This window comes from Rhipicephalus sanguineus, chromosome 1 (assembly GCF_013339695.2).
Source record: "Rhipicephalus sanguineus isolate Rsan-2018 chromosome 1, BIME_Rsan_1.4, whole genome shotgun sequence".
Classification (NCBI taxonomy): Eukaryota; Metazoa; Arthropoda; class Arachnida; order Ixodida; family Ixodidae; genus Rhipicephalus; species Rhipicephalus sanguineus.
In genome coordinates this window covers 117,161,037-117,178,781 of record NC_051176.1, presented here as the reverse complement: position 1 = coordinate 117,178,781, position 17,745 = coordinate 117,161,037, and the positions used below count along the sequence as shown (strand labels likewise).

At 43.2% G+C, this 17,745-nt stretch overlaps 1 protein-coding gene across 1 annotated transcript in view; it reads right to left on the bottom strand.

Moving 5' to 3' along the window:
- The window catches only part of LOC119396509 (proteoglycan Cow), a 51,935-nt gene that overhangs the window by 20,197 nt on the left and 13,993 nt on the right, over positions 1-17,745 (bottom strand). Inside the window, exons 4-9 of the mRNA XM_037663765.2 lie at positions 15,965-16,314; positions 15,148-15,292; positions 10,265-10,365; positions 8,247-8,372; positions 6,160-6,366; positions 1,457-1,504 (exon numbers count right to left, since the gene is read on the bottom strand). Coding sequence (XP_037519693.1) covers positions 1,457-1,504; positions 6,160-6,366; positions 8,247-8,372; positions 10,265-10,365; positions 15,148-15,292; positions 15,965-16,314 — 977 coding nt within the window. The remainder of the gene's footprint in view (positions 1-1,456; positions 1,505-6,159; positions 6,367-8,246; positions 8,373-10,264; positions 10,366-15,147; positions 15,293-15,964; positions 16,315-17,745) is intronic.

The window sequence follows — 17,745 nt, the reverse complement described above, 5'->3', positions numbered from 1 at the left end:
AAGGAATTGAAAATGTGCGTTTTTGTAATGCATCCGTTAATTCGACATTCGGATAATTCGGACATTTTTTTCACTCCCTTGAGATCCGAATTAACGAGGTTTTACTGTAGTACTCGTTATTATACAGCGCATGCATGCATGAGTAATTAAGGAAGAAAATGTGCTGTGTCCCGTGACAGCTAGTACTAGTAGCCCCCCCCTAAATCTTAGTACGCTTTTCCGCACGGTGCAGGTGTACTGTGGCGAAAGTGGCTTGAAAAGCGTTCTGCACGTGATAAAACAAGGAAGGAAATTTTAGAATCACTGTCCCTTTTGTCTTTTCTTTTGCAGTGGGGTTGGATTGCATAATGATGCGCAAGCTGCAGGTGACCAACGCAATCTCCATTTCTTGCTGAAATTAGCCCAACTGAGAAAATTTTGAGGCTGGTTAGGTATTTTGGTGAAGTGTGGCGCAATTTCAACAAATTTCACGGTTTTGGCTCAGGTTGCAGCAAAAATAAGGAATTGTATCAAAGTGGCGGAATTGGTGCAGCTGTTGCACCCCTGCAGTGTTCAACATAGCAATTTTCACCAAGGACTTCCTTACTCTCTAAAGTACACAGCGTGGAACACTAATGTAACTAAAATAACAAATTTTAGAGATGAATATATCGAAGCCAATGCTAGTTTTCGGATCATCTAATAAAGTGAATATTACTTCAGCAGTGTCAGCCTCGAACTTTGCATTTGCAACATGTACCCCTGGTAAAAAATGACAAAGGTCTTTGTAAATATTATGTAAAAGTAAGCAGACCATCAGTGATTATCTCAATGTGTTCAATGACTTGTGTAAGTCAACAAAAAAGTGTAACATCTTTATCTCTACAGCACTGCTGTCTATATCACTGACTGTCACCAATGAAAAATGCAGCTTGATGCCAGCAATGAAAGCCATCAAGAGTGTGCTAGTTTTGCCACTGACCATGTGGTATCTCTATGATTTTTCACCACAATTTTCTAACCTTTCCAAAAGTTTTGATTACAAATAAGAATTCAAATAACAGTCTGTCCTTAGCATAAATGCCTTAGTTGATGCCAGAGTGAGATGGCAAAAGCTGATCAATTCAAGTTATGTCACAGGAGTATAATATATGACTTGCTTTGCCTAAAACGTCTGCTCAAGCTAAATAAAGCAACACACAAACTGAAAAATCAGGCCTGTGTATCACGCAGGAACTAACGACGAGCATGTGCACCATCCTATTACAGTCAAACCTAGACATAATGAACATGAATTCAAGAAAGGGAAACCACAAAGATATTTTGCTGGTATGATTATGTGACAAATACATGCCTACAATGAATATATGTGCCTATAACAAACAATTCTTTTTGCATTGGCTGTGACTTTAGTATAACAGATTTACACCATAAGTAAATTAGTACATAGCCACATAATGTTGATGAAACCACTTACCCATCAGACCAGGTGTAACACGCCTCAAAGCTGCTGCACACGGTCGTTCTGCAGTGAAAATAAGCACTTTAGTCAGTTTTGATACCAGTGCTTTGACCCCTCTGCTGTAGCTAAACATGCTAAGCCCAAGGGAAGTTTCAACAACATGAGAGCAATGTACCATGGAGGTCCCAAACACATTTCATGCACTTGATACCACATAAACATACTGCGCCTCCTGTGGGTCACACCACCGAATGCGAAAAAGATGCAGGCATTAACTATTAAAAAAATATTAAGAAAATAAAGCTTGCTTTTGGATTATTTCTTTGCCCCCTGTCTATGCAATTACATATATCAAAATTTTCTTTTACTGAAGGTGCATGTTATGGTGCATTAAGAAAGATACTATCTGTCGCTGGAAACAGCAGGAAGGCTTGTGATCTGAGTATATGATGGTATGTTTGGAGGGCCACTTGGAGCAGCAAAACTTGTACAGTAGACTGTCAATAATTCAAACTTTTGGTCAACTGAAACAAATTTCAAATTTTTTGGTTGTCTCACCATGTTTTCAATGCATTTTAAAGCCGCTTAATTCAAACTGCCCCTCTGCGTAAATTTGGTAAATTTATTCTTTCTGCTTGTCTGTGCCGGAAAATATCTGCTGTCTTAGTCGCTTCTTGCTGAACATTAGCATTCATATATCACTAACAGTTGCAAATAAAGCCAACTGCCTGCCTGCAAAGTGGCCAAACTAGACAAACTGCGCTCACAATCGCATGTTAATTGAGGGGAAAAAAAAGAGAAAGAAAGTCACAGTTTCGCCATAAGGGCGAAGCAATGGATGCGACAGCAACAAATTGCAATATTACACGAAGTAAGGCTAGCAGCTAACTTCTTTAGGATTCCATCTGGATCCCAACTTTACAATACACTGGCGTAAGAGAACGCAGCCGCTCCAGCAAGTGAAGTGACCTTCGTGCTGTCTATCGCTTCAATGCGTGCTAAGATGTGAGCCATCTACCGATCTCCATTGAGATAGCATGAGACCATGCCCTTTTGTTAAAAGTTCACCTGCCGTAACCTGGGCCACTTTAATGGTTAAACCTATTTCCACCATAAATCTATTGGGCACTTCAAACTTTTTGCAACAGTATCAGTGTGTGATTAGGCAATACGTAAAAAGTAGTACAGTGCTCTGGCAGCTAGAAACAAAATGCTCAATTTTCCAAAAGCGAATCCTTTTTTTCAGGAACTCCTTATGGACATCATCATGCAGCATATTATTAGTGTCAGACGCATTGCTGGGAGATAACTTCTGAGGACACTTAAGCTTTTGCAAGACTTCATGTGACTCAGCATCGGACGTACCAACATTTACCGACGACAGCAATGCTTGTAGTGGCAGCTGCAACTGCAAGAAGCTCTGTCACCTGTACGCGCCAGCACATGCGATGCTAAGTCATGCAAAATCTTTCAAAAGTGACAGGGAACATGCACAAAGCCAACAACCCCGTGTTGCAGTTAGTCAATGCTGGTTGCTCACTGCCACTGTGAGGGATAGGCATGGGCAGGCTCTAGTAACCAGTTGCCTGTATGACCATAAGTTCATATATTCTGTTCAAAATGTTTTCCTGTGCTCATTCACTGGAATTCATCCTTCCATACTACTTCTGTGTTGTGGAGTTGGTACAGGCAGGAGAAATAAAGTGGAGGGGTACTGCACACATCAGGGGTGTCAGTAGCTGTAATTTATGGAATACTGGAAGGTTTTGGAAGTGAATGTCTGCTGTGCTGCCTCGCTCATTTGCCAAAAGCAGCTTGGTTGTTCATTATTTGCCTTGTATGAGGACTGACTGTGCAGTTCTGATGCAAATGGGAATGTGCCGTTCTCGTGTTGCCTACCAAACAGATGAAACAGGTGAGTGAACCCAAGCAATCCACAATAAAGAGCTGGCTGATAAGTTTTAAGTGCCCCAGGTAGCTGCACTAGATATAGACCTGTAAGGTGTATGTGGCCTGGACCATCTGTCAAGCTCTAAATAACCTAGCATAGTTTTCATATCTGCATTGGACCAAAGATGGTGCAAAGGAAAAGCAATCAGCTAAAGCTCCTCCGGATAAAGTGGCCAACCGATAAAAAATAAATAAATAATAAATAAATACACAGGCAAATAGTACTAAGCTAGAGTAACAGGGCTACTATCTTCAGGGGCTCATTCCTCAAAAATTCTTTCTTTCTTTTCTTGTTTATGAGAAATTTTACCAGTGCAAAAAGACGAAACACATAGGAATGAAGAAACACGCACACCGCACTGTGTGTGTGTATCTTGATCCCTATGTGTTTTTGTCTTTTTGCGCTGGTAAAATTTGTCATAAACATGAACCAACTCACCCAAGCAGCAGTTTTAGCTAAGTTCTTTTCGTGTTCCTTGTCTTGATTGTGGCAGTGGTACCTCTGCTACCGATAACTTTTGACTCATGCAATCACAAAGCCATGCTGAACGCAATTATATATTGAATTTCTTTATGTGTTTGTGCGTTTTCATTTCTCTGCATGGCATGTGCGGCAATCTAGACAGTGCAAGAATGAATGCTTGTTGCGTTATACAATATTTTTTTCTACAGGTTTCCTCATAAAATGTCTGCTACTTATAGCTACTAAATCTAATTGGCCACAACAATGTGACCACGAAAAAAAACACGCATCTCCACGAAGTGAATCATGACGAGTGGGCGAAGCTCTGGGTATCGTATGCGTGACTAACTGTACGTTACCCTAGCATTGCCCCATATGATGTAAATTGAGTGACATAAAGTGACATAAAGAGTCGACGACAAAGATAGGTCCTAAGGTCCACAATGTCTACATTGAAGTCGCCGACTAGTATAAAATGTTTGTGCTTGTAGGTGTTTTATATTGTTCTGTCACAATTATGATTGATGTTCGTCTATTGTAAACCTTTTTTTGATTCACAGGCACACATATGTTTCGACTATAGCAGCGATTTTCTATATACCGTGACAGTGGACAGTGAGAGTCGACAACAAAGCTAGGTCCTAAGGTCCATAATGTGTTCATTGAAGTCACTGACTAGTATAAAGGGTTTGTGCTTGCAGGTGTTTTATAATGTTTTGTCACAATTATGATTGATATTAGTTTATTGTTAAACATGATGTTTCGGTTTTATGCGGTGCTGTGCCGTGCGCGCGGACGTCCCACGGAAAAGCCTCAGCCTTAAGGTGCTTTGCCCCTAACAGTCCACTGCTCATGCCTGCTGACATCACTAACAACTCTGCAGAAACACGAAAACAAAGGACAGAACTCATGGCACTAGAAAAACTAAACCAAGATGCATGATCAGTATACAGGCATGTCCACATGAAAACCACCACATGACCCCTTGTCTGCAGACTGATATGGACATGCCCATCTGACATGGAAGTAATGTTACTATACATTATTCACACCTGTATGCTCTTGATTTTCTTCAAACACAGCAGTGCATGCTTTTCCCCTAGGTTTCCATCACCCAGTGTCCACTTAAAACTGAGTGACTACCAAAACCCATTGAAAGAAGTCACACAGTGCCTACTTGGAAGCGAGCAGAAAACAAATTCGAAGTGCCTGCCATTGTATGGAGTGAACACCACACTTTCATCTCTATGTTCACTCTATAAAACTGTAGGCACTTTTTGAACATTTTCCATGAAAATGGAAAAAAAGCTTCTTTCAGTTGAATCCAGCCAGGTGCAAAGTAGCTCTTTATGTACAGTTTTGTTTACAGATGGAGCTCTGCATGGTTTGTCTATCTTAACTACTATCTGCACATATTTCCAAGTGCGCTTGTTTCTTCATTTTCATGTGAGCGGGCTTCACTCACAAAAACTGCTGCACGTTACTAGCGCTCGGCACAGGCCGCACCGTAATATTTAGGAACCTTCTTGATTATTTTAGACTGTTCTGATAAGACTGTGTGCACGACGCGAGTGGTTGAGCTTATTTTAGAGCTAATGCAAGCATCAGCGATAATGCTGAAATGTTCGATCATGCATGTACAAATGCTGGTGCGTTTTACCCACTGAGTGATGACTAACGCCTGAGCTCGCTGCTATTGCAGTATTGTGAGCATTACTTCTTTTTTTGGGCGTAGGTTCACCCAATAAAGAAATCCAACCTTACTGGCTTGAGTTTTGTGTTTTTCAATGTCACAACCACGTGACAATATGCCCTGTTAGTACTGTTTGCAAATCTTTTGCTTACTTTCAGAGAAAAGTGGTGATAACCATAATGATAGAATTGTTGGGGTTTAACGTCCCAAAACCAGAATATGATTATGAGAGACGCCGTAGTGGAGAGCTCTGGATATTTTGACCATATGGGGTTCTCTAATGAGCACCTAAATCTAAGTACACAGGCCTCAAGCATTTTCACCTCCATCGAAAATGCGGCCGCCATGGCCGGGATTTGAACCAGCAAACAAGTGGTGGTAATCGTGGACTGTCCTGTAGACAAAGCATCCCTTTACAACTGATGTAAGAATAAGCAGCAACGTACAGGTCATGATATTTAGCACTGAAAATTATGCCTGCATGCTGCACACCCATCTGGGCCTCTTGCTTCAGTGGAATTCTCCTTGGCAAAGGAAGAGTATGTGTTACGTTAACTACAGTGGCATTGTTAGCGTGAATTAAATTAATGTGAAGAGAGGAAAGGCACTTACGGGACTTGTTAAAGCAAGCACACCACTCTATAGTACTGAGAAATGAGTCTCGGTTGAGGTCGCAAACAGCCAGGTATGGTTGGAGGCAGCGTTCGCGATCATCGTGCTCCAGGTCATAAAGCTCACGCAGCGTCAGCAAAAGGTTCCCATCCGAGTCGAGGTGGTGGAACATCCAGCCCACTTCTGGCTTGCACTCTGGTAGGTGATCTGAAAGCACAAAAGTGGCGCCATGGGGTCGGTAGGTATGTTGGTGATACCGCCTTGTAGTTCATCAAATTCAGTAGAATACCTAAAAACTGCAGTAAAAGGCAGGAAACGTCTTGCTTTGCATTAGAACTCTTCAGTCTAATTTCTTTTTATAAACAAATATCTTAATTTATCACCACTTCTTATAGGGCCACGAAAAGGATTCAATGATGCTAAAAGTTGAAGAGGAACAACCTCAACGGAAGCAGCGCCCTTTTCTTTCCCATACAAGATAACCAGAAGTGTTTCTTTTGCTTTGCTCTTGCAATCTTTTTGTCAAAGCAATACAGAATACAAAGACAGAAATGGTCAGTCTTTTGTCAAGGTTCTATATACATTATGAATTAAGTGACCGTGCACATAGTCCATGTTAATGAGCTCAGTATTGCTGCACTTCACACAGCACGGTGAGCAAGTTGCTTTTTCTAAATTTAGAATTTTGCAGCTGTCACTTTGGCAAATATGCATACGAAGCATGACATGCAACTTCTCTGCCGACATTCTCATATGTACATATACAGAATGTCACCAATAGAGGTGGTCTTAAAGAATGAAAGTCGCAGTTTTGCCTGAAAGGATTGATAGAGATAGCTAAGTAACCATGTAAGAGGCATACTCAACTTGGCAGGCCAAAATTCGTGTAAAAAATTCCAATGGAGAAGCAATCGCATTCAGTGCCCTGATGCCGTGTTTGGGATTCACCAAATTTTTTATAGCATACTTCTGTGTGCCACTGCTCAATTATTTCCAATGCCATGGATGGCACCAAAGATAATATGTCCACAAATGTGCATATGAACTGATTGTAAACAGTGGTGGCAGTGGAAACGAAAATGAATAGCAATGTATGCGGTTTCTATATATAAATAAATAAAGCTATTATGAAAAGTCCCCACCCAACATTTGCATGCATGCATGCACGCACGCACACACACACACAAAGCCCACTTGTTCACTCTTTCACTTGGCATGGAATTAATCTGTGTCACTGTGCCATAATTTGTGCCATATTTTATCCAACCTAATAGCATCACAGTAATAACACAACTGTACAGTAAAATTAGATTAAGAGTGACAAGAGATTGCTAAGAGATGCTTACTCAGCAATCTGCTGAAGACAGCAGAAACCATATGACACTAGAGGGAATTCAGCATGTGACTGTGGCACAACCTGCCCTATCAGTGCTTTGGCCAGGTGTTAAAGGAGTACTGACACGATTTTGAAGTGCAGCAAAACGGACGTTTTTGGTTTCCTTGGCATGTAGTTTTAACGCTCTCCCCACACCGCATCCAGGAAGCACGTATAAATATTTAAGTTTGATTTTAAAGTTTTCATCTCCCAGCATCTGCAAGGCAGCTTCACCGCATGGAGAGCCCTATGACGTTTCAAGTCAGCTCACTTGGTTTGCGAAATCTGGGTTCTGCATGCAGCCTAAATCACAGAAATCGCTGTCGGAGGCACTGGACGACAGTTCACTCATCATGAACCACGTTCGACTGACAGCAAAGGACAGCAGGTGCATATTTCGTGGGTTGCAGTCTGCCCGTGACGTCACGGGCCGACTTGACACGTCACTATGAAGCCGCCCTCTCGAAACCGAAACCGAAACTGCTGGTTGAAAGAAGCGGTATTAAAAATATATGCAATGCATCCCCAGGCACAACGACAATCTTTTTAGGGTTCTCGACACCCGTGCTTTCATTTAGAGCAACAACCCGAAAATTTTTTAAATTCATGTCAGTACTCCTTTAAAGCTGTAGACATTACATGGAAAAGTTTCGCAAGGGACTTCACCTCTGAACGGATGGCATACATGCCAAGAAAAAGGCCGGTGACTTACAGTCGGACACTCTGTGGGTCCTCCGTCTTGTGGACACTTGGGTGCTCAGTTGGTGGTCGCTCATGACCACTGAAAACCAGTCAAGCAGCCGGTCGCCCATGGCCTGTAGATCGTCGTTTGTGCACCCTGAGCAACACAAGACAGGATGGGCAAATCTACTTACCATAATTCCAATTAATCCAGGAACTACTTTCACTCGCAGAAAAGTAGATCTGAGATCATTCTTTTTATTTGCTTGTTGTCATTTCGCTAACGGTGCATCTGGTCTAAGACACTAGTCCAGAAACCAACACTGCTCTGAGATACCACAAAACAAAAAAGCAGGATGTGTAAAAAATGAAATGCCTGCAGTGTCATGGCTGATCAGCAAGTCTTACCATACTGTTTCCACAACATGGATGCTTTGAAAAATCACTTGAGGATCAGCTCCTAAGTGCCCATAAACTACCGTAGTATTGGTTTATCAACTAGTTCAAATGTATCAGCTAAGTCCAAGTACGGGAACAGGAACCAACATGCTAATGCCTCATTCACTATACTGAAGAGATGGTAATGGCCAAACGAGTAAAGCGATTCTCAAAAAATTAACAAAGGAACCAAAGTAAGAGTTAGACAAGAAGTGAGCCAGGTAATGAGTGTTATCAAATGCAAACACAATATACAGAAAACGACAATAACAAGTTTACAGTCACTTATCTCAAACTAACTTATCCTACAAGTAGGTGTCGAATCTATACCACCAATAGGGTTTCTGTCCTTCAACCTTTTCAAGATGAAAACGGTGTGCCTATAAATGAGTAACTAAATAATGATCGGCAGACCAGCTGCACAAAATAAGGAGGTACGTATCACTTATCCTGTTGTATATTTATATGAAAGTAGTAAGACATACAAATTTATATGAAATGCAAAGTTATTCCATATCTGCCATTACGGATATGAGTGGCACTAGCTAATACAGTAAAAGCTTGTGAATTAGGATACCACGAGACCAAAAAAAAAAGTCTAAATTAACCGAATGCCGAATTATCGAAAGTATCAAGAAAACATTAAGCAAGTGTCTGTTATATCAATGCATCTTCCATTTTCTTGATGAATACGTAAATCTAGTACTTATTTTGGATAAGAGCAGTGTAAAAGGGACAATTTTCATCATTGGCGGCTTTGTGCACAACGTGACCGTGGATCAAGACCCCTGTGTCTTAAGCTGAAATGTGCTCTGAATCCACTCCTTATTACGTACCGCCGCCACCAACACTACCACGCGCATGTGACGGTAATTCTTTTGGTGGAAAAATAGCCGGCAACTGATGGTTCATGCATCACAATGTATCAGACGAGTTTTATGCCAGTATGCTGTTCGCGGCTGAAGCTCTTCATCTTCAACAGCTTCCACCATGTATGAGTTTTGTGACATTGTGCACGCACTGCCCGAAGTCAAAATGAACCTACTGAGTTGACTGATTGCCACATCCGCTGTGAACAAAATGGTGGTCGCTAATAACATGATCATAGCGTCCACGGAGTTCTGAAGGCACGCGCGCGGCCCATGCCCAGAGTTGAAACGAAACTGCTAAGCACTGCATCTGATTGCGAATAAATGTCGCTCCCTAATGCACAACCATGGACGGTGACCATGCCTATCTGAAAGCCCGTGGCCATTTCAGTTGTCCACGAACGTCTTTTTTGCTCTTTTTCGTCGCACATTGGCACCACTTGGCGCGCTCCCAGGATTGTCCAAATTAACCAGGTTGTGGCCCAATATGACCAAATTAACGAGTTTTATGCCATTAAGCAATACATATGCTTGCCGCGACCAGAGAACACGTCCAAATTATGCGATTTTCCGAATTAGCGGTGGTCGAATTAATGAGCTTTTACTGTAGTAGCTCAATGGCATAATGGGAAAGACGTGGGTTCTGAACCATTCCCTGCCTTTTTTTCTTTCCTTTTTTTTGACACCTACCACAAAATGCAAGTGACGAAACAAACTGAGGCAAACATGGTAAATGCACTACCTTTGTCTTTGCTGACAGGAGAAGACGCCTTGTTTGTCAACACGGAATTATGGCTGTCTTTGTTAGTCCACGAGTCCTTGGAACTGTACTTGGACTTCAGCCTGGGTGGGAGGAGAATAATGCTTACAAAATGAAACAAGGTCCAATGCAGATAATGAAGAGAATAGAGAGGGTCACCTTTCTGGCCATCAAAAGTTTGTGTAAATACTGCTGCGCAATCATATGTTTAAAGGGACACTAAAGGCAAATAACAATTTATGTTAGAGTGAAAGCCCAATGTATGACAACTTCTAAAACGGCAATATTATCAACAGCAGTGCCCTACTTACCGAGAAGTTAAGCTAAATGTATCACATGACGAGCGCCACGAGTGGGACATTTTCGAAGTGATCCCGATGACGTAGGGAAGTCGGCCTACAATAAATCACTAGTAATCAAACTAGCAGCAGTAAAAAAAGAACATTCCGAGCATCAAAAGACGTAATAAAATGCTGTTTGTTCGTTTCCGCTTGATTCATGGAAAACAAAACCTTCGTGGCGTTGCCATGGGGAACGGCGCGCGTGGTTCAAAGGTTCCGTTTTCGCCGAGCTGTGCCTCGCCCGTCTCAGTGGTAGTTTTGGGATCGCGTGCTGCCGTGCGTGTTTTGCGCGCTCGTGAAGGTCGCTCTGACAGAAAGTTCGACAAAATGCCGCATGCGTGTGATATTGCCGGATGCCCGAATGGTGCACAACGCCAGTGCTGCAGCAAGGAAACCGGTGTGTCTTTTCACAGGGTGCCGCGGAATGAACCCTTACGATCGAAGTGGCTTAGTGTCATGCCATTGCGCCACTGTGCTAAACAGTCAAAACCTCTGCGTGTGTGCTCGCTGCACTTTCGTACTGAGGATTACGAGAGCAACCGCAACTTGGTGACGGCTTTGAATGTGCCCATCCGAGCAAGTCTTTGCCGCAGCGCCGTTGTTGCTACTGTGGATCCCGCTACTTCCGCTCGGCTGCTACTAGTGTCGGCGGCCGCGCAGTAAAAGCGGGCAACGTTGGGCATGGCAGCAGTGACGTATGAGAGTCGTATTTTCAGGCGGGAGACTTGAAGCGCGCTAACGCGATGCGGACCACTAAAAACGTGATTTTATTTCAAAATAAGCACTTCCTTGGCACAAAAGCAGCGCTACGAGGTTTCTGGACCGCTATTTCAACAATCAACGTCGACTTAATATTTGCCTTTAGTGTCCCTTTAACAAGGAAAAGGAGAAAATAAAATATTCGGTGTGACACAACACAATAGTCAATGGCAGGTCAAGAGTAGCAGGTGTGTCAGAAAAGGAACATGTACCCATGCAGCAGTGAATCACTTCATCTATAACCTCCGTCTCTTCCCTTATCCTTCATATCAACGTCCCCACCACCACTTACCTCTGGTGTTTCCTTGTCCTAAAGCCCTTTGTTCTGCTGGAGGAGCTTCTTATGCATTAGGTGTGAATATGTTCACTCAGTCTTTCTCGGTACATCTATGCCCACACATAAATGACAGATGCGGTGGTGTTTGTGAGCAATGTATCGCACGAAAAAGGGGATTACCTTTTTCCGTGCGATCCATTTATCTAGTGAGGGCTTTCTTCACTCCCAACCTTGTTGGCTGTTAGTGTGTGCTGGGTGTCACTGACCATCTGGTCATAGTTGCTGAACAGCTAGGCCTCCTCCAGTTCATGCTGTGGCATTTGTAAGAGAACTGCCTATTTCTAGAAGTGCAGGCGCATAAATGGCCAGATACCCTACACTCTTTTGGAAGGAGCCTCCCTCTTCTCTTGACTTATACTACAGTTGTATGAAAGCAAGCAACGAAAGGGAATATTTATGACAAACTCACATCGTAGCGGTCCGCTGTCGGGCCCCGCCCGACAAGGGTGTTCGTGGTTTAAATTTTGCTGTTTTCTCACCGCGAGTCGCGCGCATTTTTTGTATACATGAAGGGCCATCTCTTGAGGAATAAGTGAGCTTTGTTTGTTGAGGTTTTACTTTTTTGACACTAGGGTGCAGCACTATGATCAGCACGGGGCCTAGAGCGTACCCACTCGCGCGCGCGGTTCGCTGAGAAGCATGGCCACGTTTTCACCGCGTGCGTTTTACGGCGGTGCTTTTAGCGAAAGCGAGGATGACTTTAGTGAGGAAGAGAATTACGTGCCTCCACCAGACAGTGATGACAGTGATTCGACAGAAGTGAGTGACGAAGACGACGACGGCGGCGGTGGAAACCTGCAGTAATAACCCTGGCCTGCACACAGGGGAATGCTTTGAGCGGTATCATACGTTGCCTAAATATCACTAAAAGAGTTGCCTGCAGAATGCAGGAGCAAAAATAAATATCCTGTGCGTTTCTCTTCCACAGCTTGTGTTTTTATTCGCGGCGCCAGAAACTGGCGAAATAGTTTCGGACCGCTAGAGCCGGAAAGTGGGTAAAGGTTTTGGACCGCAAAGGGTTAAGTATGAAACACAAGTATCCATGAAGGCATCTAATCTGTTCCACCTAGTATTGCCCTGGCACATACTTGAGGTGATATGGCTATGACCATTATAAAGACTTTACAAAGGTTGCAGCCCAGAATTTATTTTGAATTTTGGAGTATCAGCAGCATCAATGTGATGTGGTATCACATTGATGCTGCATTATACTTAAGCAATATATAGTACGCTTGAAAAGCACCTACTGTAGTCTTCGTTACTAGCAACGGGAAGGCCCGAAGTACTGTGGCGATAGCTGCAGACTTGCACCTTTCCCTCTCCTCACATTAAAGGGACACTAAAGGCAAATATTAAGTCGACGTTGATTGTTGAAACAGCGGTTCAGAAACCTCGTCGTGCTACTTTTGTGCCAAGGAAGTGCTTATTTTGAAATAAAATCAAGTTTTAGTGGTCCGCATCGCGTTAGCGCACTTCAAATCACCCGCCTGAAAGCGGTCTTTCTGACGTCACTGTTGCCATGCCCAACGTTGCCCGCCTTTACTGCGCGGCAGCGTGCATTGGCGGTGTGCACCATTCGGGCATCCGGCAACATCACATGCATGCGGCATTTTGTCGAACTTTCTGTCAGAGCGACTTTCACGAGCGTGCAAAACACACACGGCAGTACGCATTACCGAAAATGCCACTGAGACGCGACCGCGTGAGTGAAACCGGGCGCCGGGCGAAGCGCAGTTAGGCGAAAATGGAACTTTTGAACCACGCGCGCCATTCCCCATGACAATGCCAAAGAGGTTCTTTATTCCACGAATCAAACAGAAACGAACAAGCAGCATTTTATTACGTCTCTTAATGCACGGAAGGTTCTTTTTTTATTGCAGCTAGTTTGATTAATAGTGATTAATTGTAGTCGGACACTATCACGTCGTTGGGATCATTTCCAAAATGTCCCACTTGTGGTGCACGTCGTGTGATACATTTAGCTCAATTTCTCGGTAAGCAGGGCACTGCTGTTGATAATATTGCCGTTTTAGACGTTGTCATACATTGAGCTTTCACTCTGACATAAATTGTTATTTGCCTTTAGTGTCCCTTTAATCACCTCATGTACCCCTCTCACTAGCCGTCGTCTTCTTGCAAATAATGCTCCGCAACACAGGCAAATCTTAATCATGTCATGTGGGGGTCCCCCGTCCCTCTGAAAAGTATTAACTAATGAGGAGCAGTGCGAGGCTGCCTTGCGCAGCTTCAAACCCAACGTCCAGGTGGCCGTCCTGGGATAGGCAGAGAGGGTTGTGGAGGATTACCGCGTGTAGCAACCTTCCCCTATTTCTATCCCTTTGCTCCTTTCCTTTGAAAAGGAAAATTAAAGTTTTTACCTGCCTACTGTGGTCTCTTACAACTATAAACTTTGTGTTTGTTACCCTGGTTGTAATACTTTCTTTATGAACCTACATGAGATTTTGTGTATAAAAATGGCCAACTTTATCTGCCCCTGTTTGGTTTTCTTGCCAAGTACTGCATCAATGGCAGTCCCACATCTGAACATAATGAACCACACAGAGTTAATATGGCTTCCAGAAAATGAATGAATGAATGAATAACTAAACAAATAATATCATAACAAGGCATGCACAAGGTTGTACACTACAGGATCTGTACAACTGCACTCGCACTGCAGTGAAGACATCCAGCAGAATCTTTGTTTCTAATGTGCAAGATCTCTCTGACATAACTATACGTTAGCTCATGTGGCAGCTGTTGAAACTATAACCACGGAACGAGTTTTTACGATTGTGCAAGGTTGCGAGGAAGGTCACCACTAACTGCAATTACGCATTAGACAGCAGTTGCCAACTTCCCCGTTTCACTTTCTTTTGAATTGAACAGCCTTATATTGAAATCTATAGTGGTAGTAAAGTGGTATTACTATTCGCCTCCATATGGTATGACTGCTTTATAAGGTGTAAAATTTATGCTTACGTCTTTGGAGGCGAAATTGACCAGAATTGTTCTTTTGTCAGCAAAGTGCAATTCTGACCAATCACACAAGGACAGTTGAATGGTTTGCTTCACGATTCATTATGAAATTGCACTAAAGCTTCAGCTGACTCATTTCCAGGCAGTGTTTTGCTTTGCCGCCAGCTTTTTGAGGCTTCACGAAGGTGGTGAAACCACACTGAGGAAATAAACAGCCAATCCAGCACTAAAGGGCAGGCATTTCAAGACCAATCGAGGTCTTTAGGAAGAGGCCAAAATGGGACGAAACACTTTCCCACACCTAAACTGTGTACAAAGGGATAATGATGGTAAATGTAAGACGTACATGCTCTGCCTAAACTGGGAAGTCTGCTTACTTTATTCATATTGCATGCACTACTTGGATTAAACTGTTGCTCCTAAGCATGCTTAGTGACAAGCAGACATACCTGTTGTTGAAGGCAGCAGGCTTGCCTGTTGCATCCTTGTTGGCTTTCTTCTCCTTGTCAATAGTATTTTGTAACTTTGCCATGTAACGGTCCCACCGGGCCTTCTGTCGACTTTCCCGTTGTTGTTCTTCCAGGCTTTTCACAGCTATAAGAAGAAAAGGTACTCTAGCTCAATACAGTGGACTATTAGAAAATTTAGAGATTTATGAGATAAAGGCTGCAATGAAGATTTGATCAATACAAAAAACTGCAGTTTGTTCTCACGTAATAGAGTCATATGGAAGTCGGCTGCTATGCTACTTTCATTTGGAGACTGCAAAACGAGCTGCCAATGCAGATTACTTTACATTTTTCATTTCGTTATAGTTAGACACTTTTATAACAAAGTGCATGTAAGCTCCAAAATTTCCCACTACACAGGACGCTCCATTGTAGCACTTGTACATTGCTCTGCTTGCAATGGATCAGGACTGACTGATAAGCATGTTCAGCAAAAGAAAACATGTATTGAACATGAATTCAAGAGATACTTAGTGAAATTGATAATCAATCTGACATATAAAGTTTGTCTCACGAAATGTGCAAAAACAGCAGACCTTATGGTATGTACCTTGGTACATAGCATACTTTGCTTTATGTCTTTGTTATGTGCACTGAAAGGTCGAAATAATGTGTGCTCAGGCACTTTTCTTTAATCTATATTTCATGCCTCATTGTTGTTATTGTTATTATATGTGCACTTCATCTGCCATAGACTACCTTACTGACAACTTGCTTACAGCCATATGAGTTGATGTATCTACACTTTTGCACTCACCTTTACAGGGGCAGAATCCCTTGCAGGAGACCTGCACTGAAGTGCGCTGGCGACAGTTGTGGTATTGGAGCCGACACTCAGATGAATATGTTTGGTTGTCTGTGCCACACACATAGTCTGCCTTGAACACGGGACATGGTGGGCAGCGCAGCTCTTCCTCTTGGCTGCTGTCCTCTTCCAGATACTGGTCGTCGTCGTCGTCGTCATCTTCCGCCTCTGCACTGCTCCATGGCTTGCTAGTGGTGCTGAGCGCTGCCGTGCTGCCAGCGCTGGCTGCAGTTGATGTGGACGGCACTGCCGTGCTTTGCTTTCTGTCATAGCTGCCCCAGCTGCCTGACAGAGATGCCTTCCTGCACAGTGCAAAGTAAGCACCCACATGAGGGTAAACCTTTCTATAAAAGAATAAGCAGTTCAATGTAATATGTTCTGTAAGGGTGCAGAATAATGACATGTCATCACAGTACTCACACGGTGCTGGATCTTACAGAAATGTGAGGCAGCCATTTATTGTGACTGATTATGATACCACAAGCAAAGCATCTGTTGAGCACATGTGGCAACAGCAACATTTAGAGGTGAAGAAAAGCCGCCCCTCATGTGACCCTGGAGAACATTCAGATGTAGCTGCAGCACCTGATGTACTCTGGAAGACACACCATACAGACGACAAAAAAGGCGGTCACACTTGCCCCGACACTATCACTGCATGCGGTGACGGCATGCATGCAGTTAACATTCCTTACATCTAACATCCCTCCCCAACTAGATAAAAATGGTACTAGCCACAATGCTGTGATGACATTCTGTTGTTGCTCCTTCTTACTGAGATATAATTAACTTTTTCTTTTGATAAAAAAAAAAGATGAGAAAAAAGAGCGCTGGGCCTAGCTTGCACTAGTGGTGCAAGGCCAAAGGCACAGCGGAGCTGATCGATTCCTAGCTGCTCCTGACCACATGAAGTGGTGCCAAGTTATACAGTGATGTCAAGTGATGCTAAGTTATATGAAATAATGCCAAGTGATTCCAAGTTCCAGTTGAGGCTAGCACGGTCGTCTCTCGTCGTTTTGGCCGTACTATGTCGTGGACTACTTTAAACGAGTCGAGTCCAGCAGTCACGCTTGGCAGTGTGCCGTGGTTCCTGGTAAGCGACTTCCTCATCGGCTGTGCGAACCTTCTTTGGTCTCAATGTCCGCGTCTGGCACCGCACGCTGGCTTTATACAGAACAAACGAGCACATGCGCAGTCGCCTGTGACGTCACGTCTGGCGTGATCGAGTGGTTGCGCACAGTGTCCAGGCAGGCAGGCTGGTGGTGGAGCAGTGTATGAGTTAGCATAGCAGGCGCACAGCTGTGCAATTGATTGCTAGGCAATGCACGATGACATCATCGTGACGTGGAGTTTTTTTTTGTTTGTTTGCGTTGGACAAATTACAGCCGGCCTAAACAGCTCCACTGCTAAAAAAAATTATAAAGAGAAAGTATTAGTGATGGGTGGGCCATTTGAGGCATACATTCATACCCGTAATGTTTCTCTGAAGGCTGCCAAAAAAAAAAAAGAAGAAAGAGCACTACAGATAAAATTATTTAAGAAAAAAGACGAGTCACTGAAAATGGAAGTTGAAAAACAAGCTATGTGTTTAAGTTTTGTGGCAAATTAGCTAAATATGCTAATTAGCTATTTACTAGAGCAGTTACGAGGCTACTGGCAATAAAGAGTTTGTAGGTACTGACAAGGTGATCCTATGTCCCTTTTCAAATAATGCAGAAATTGCTTCTCTAAGT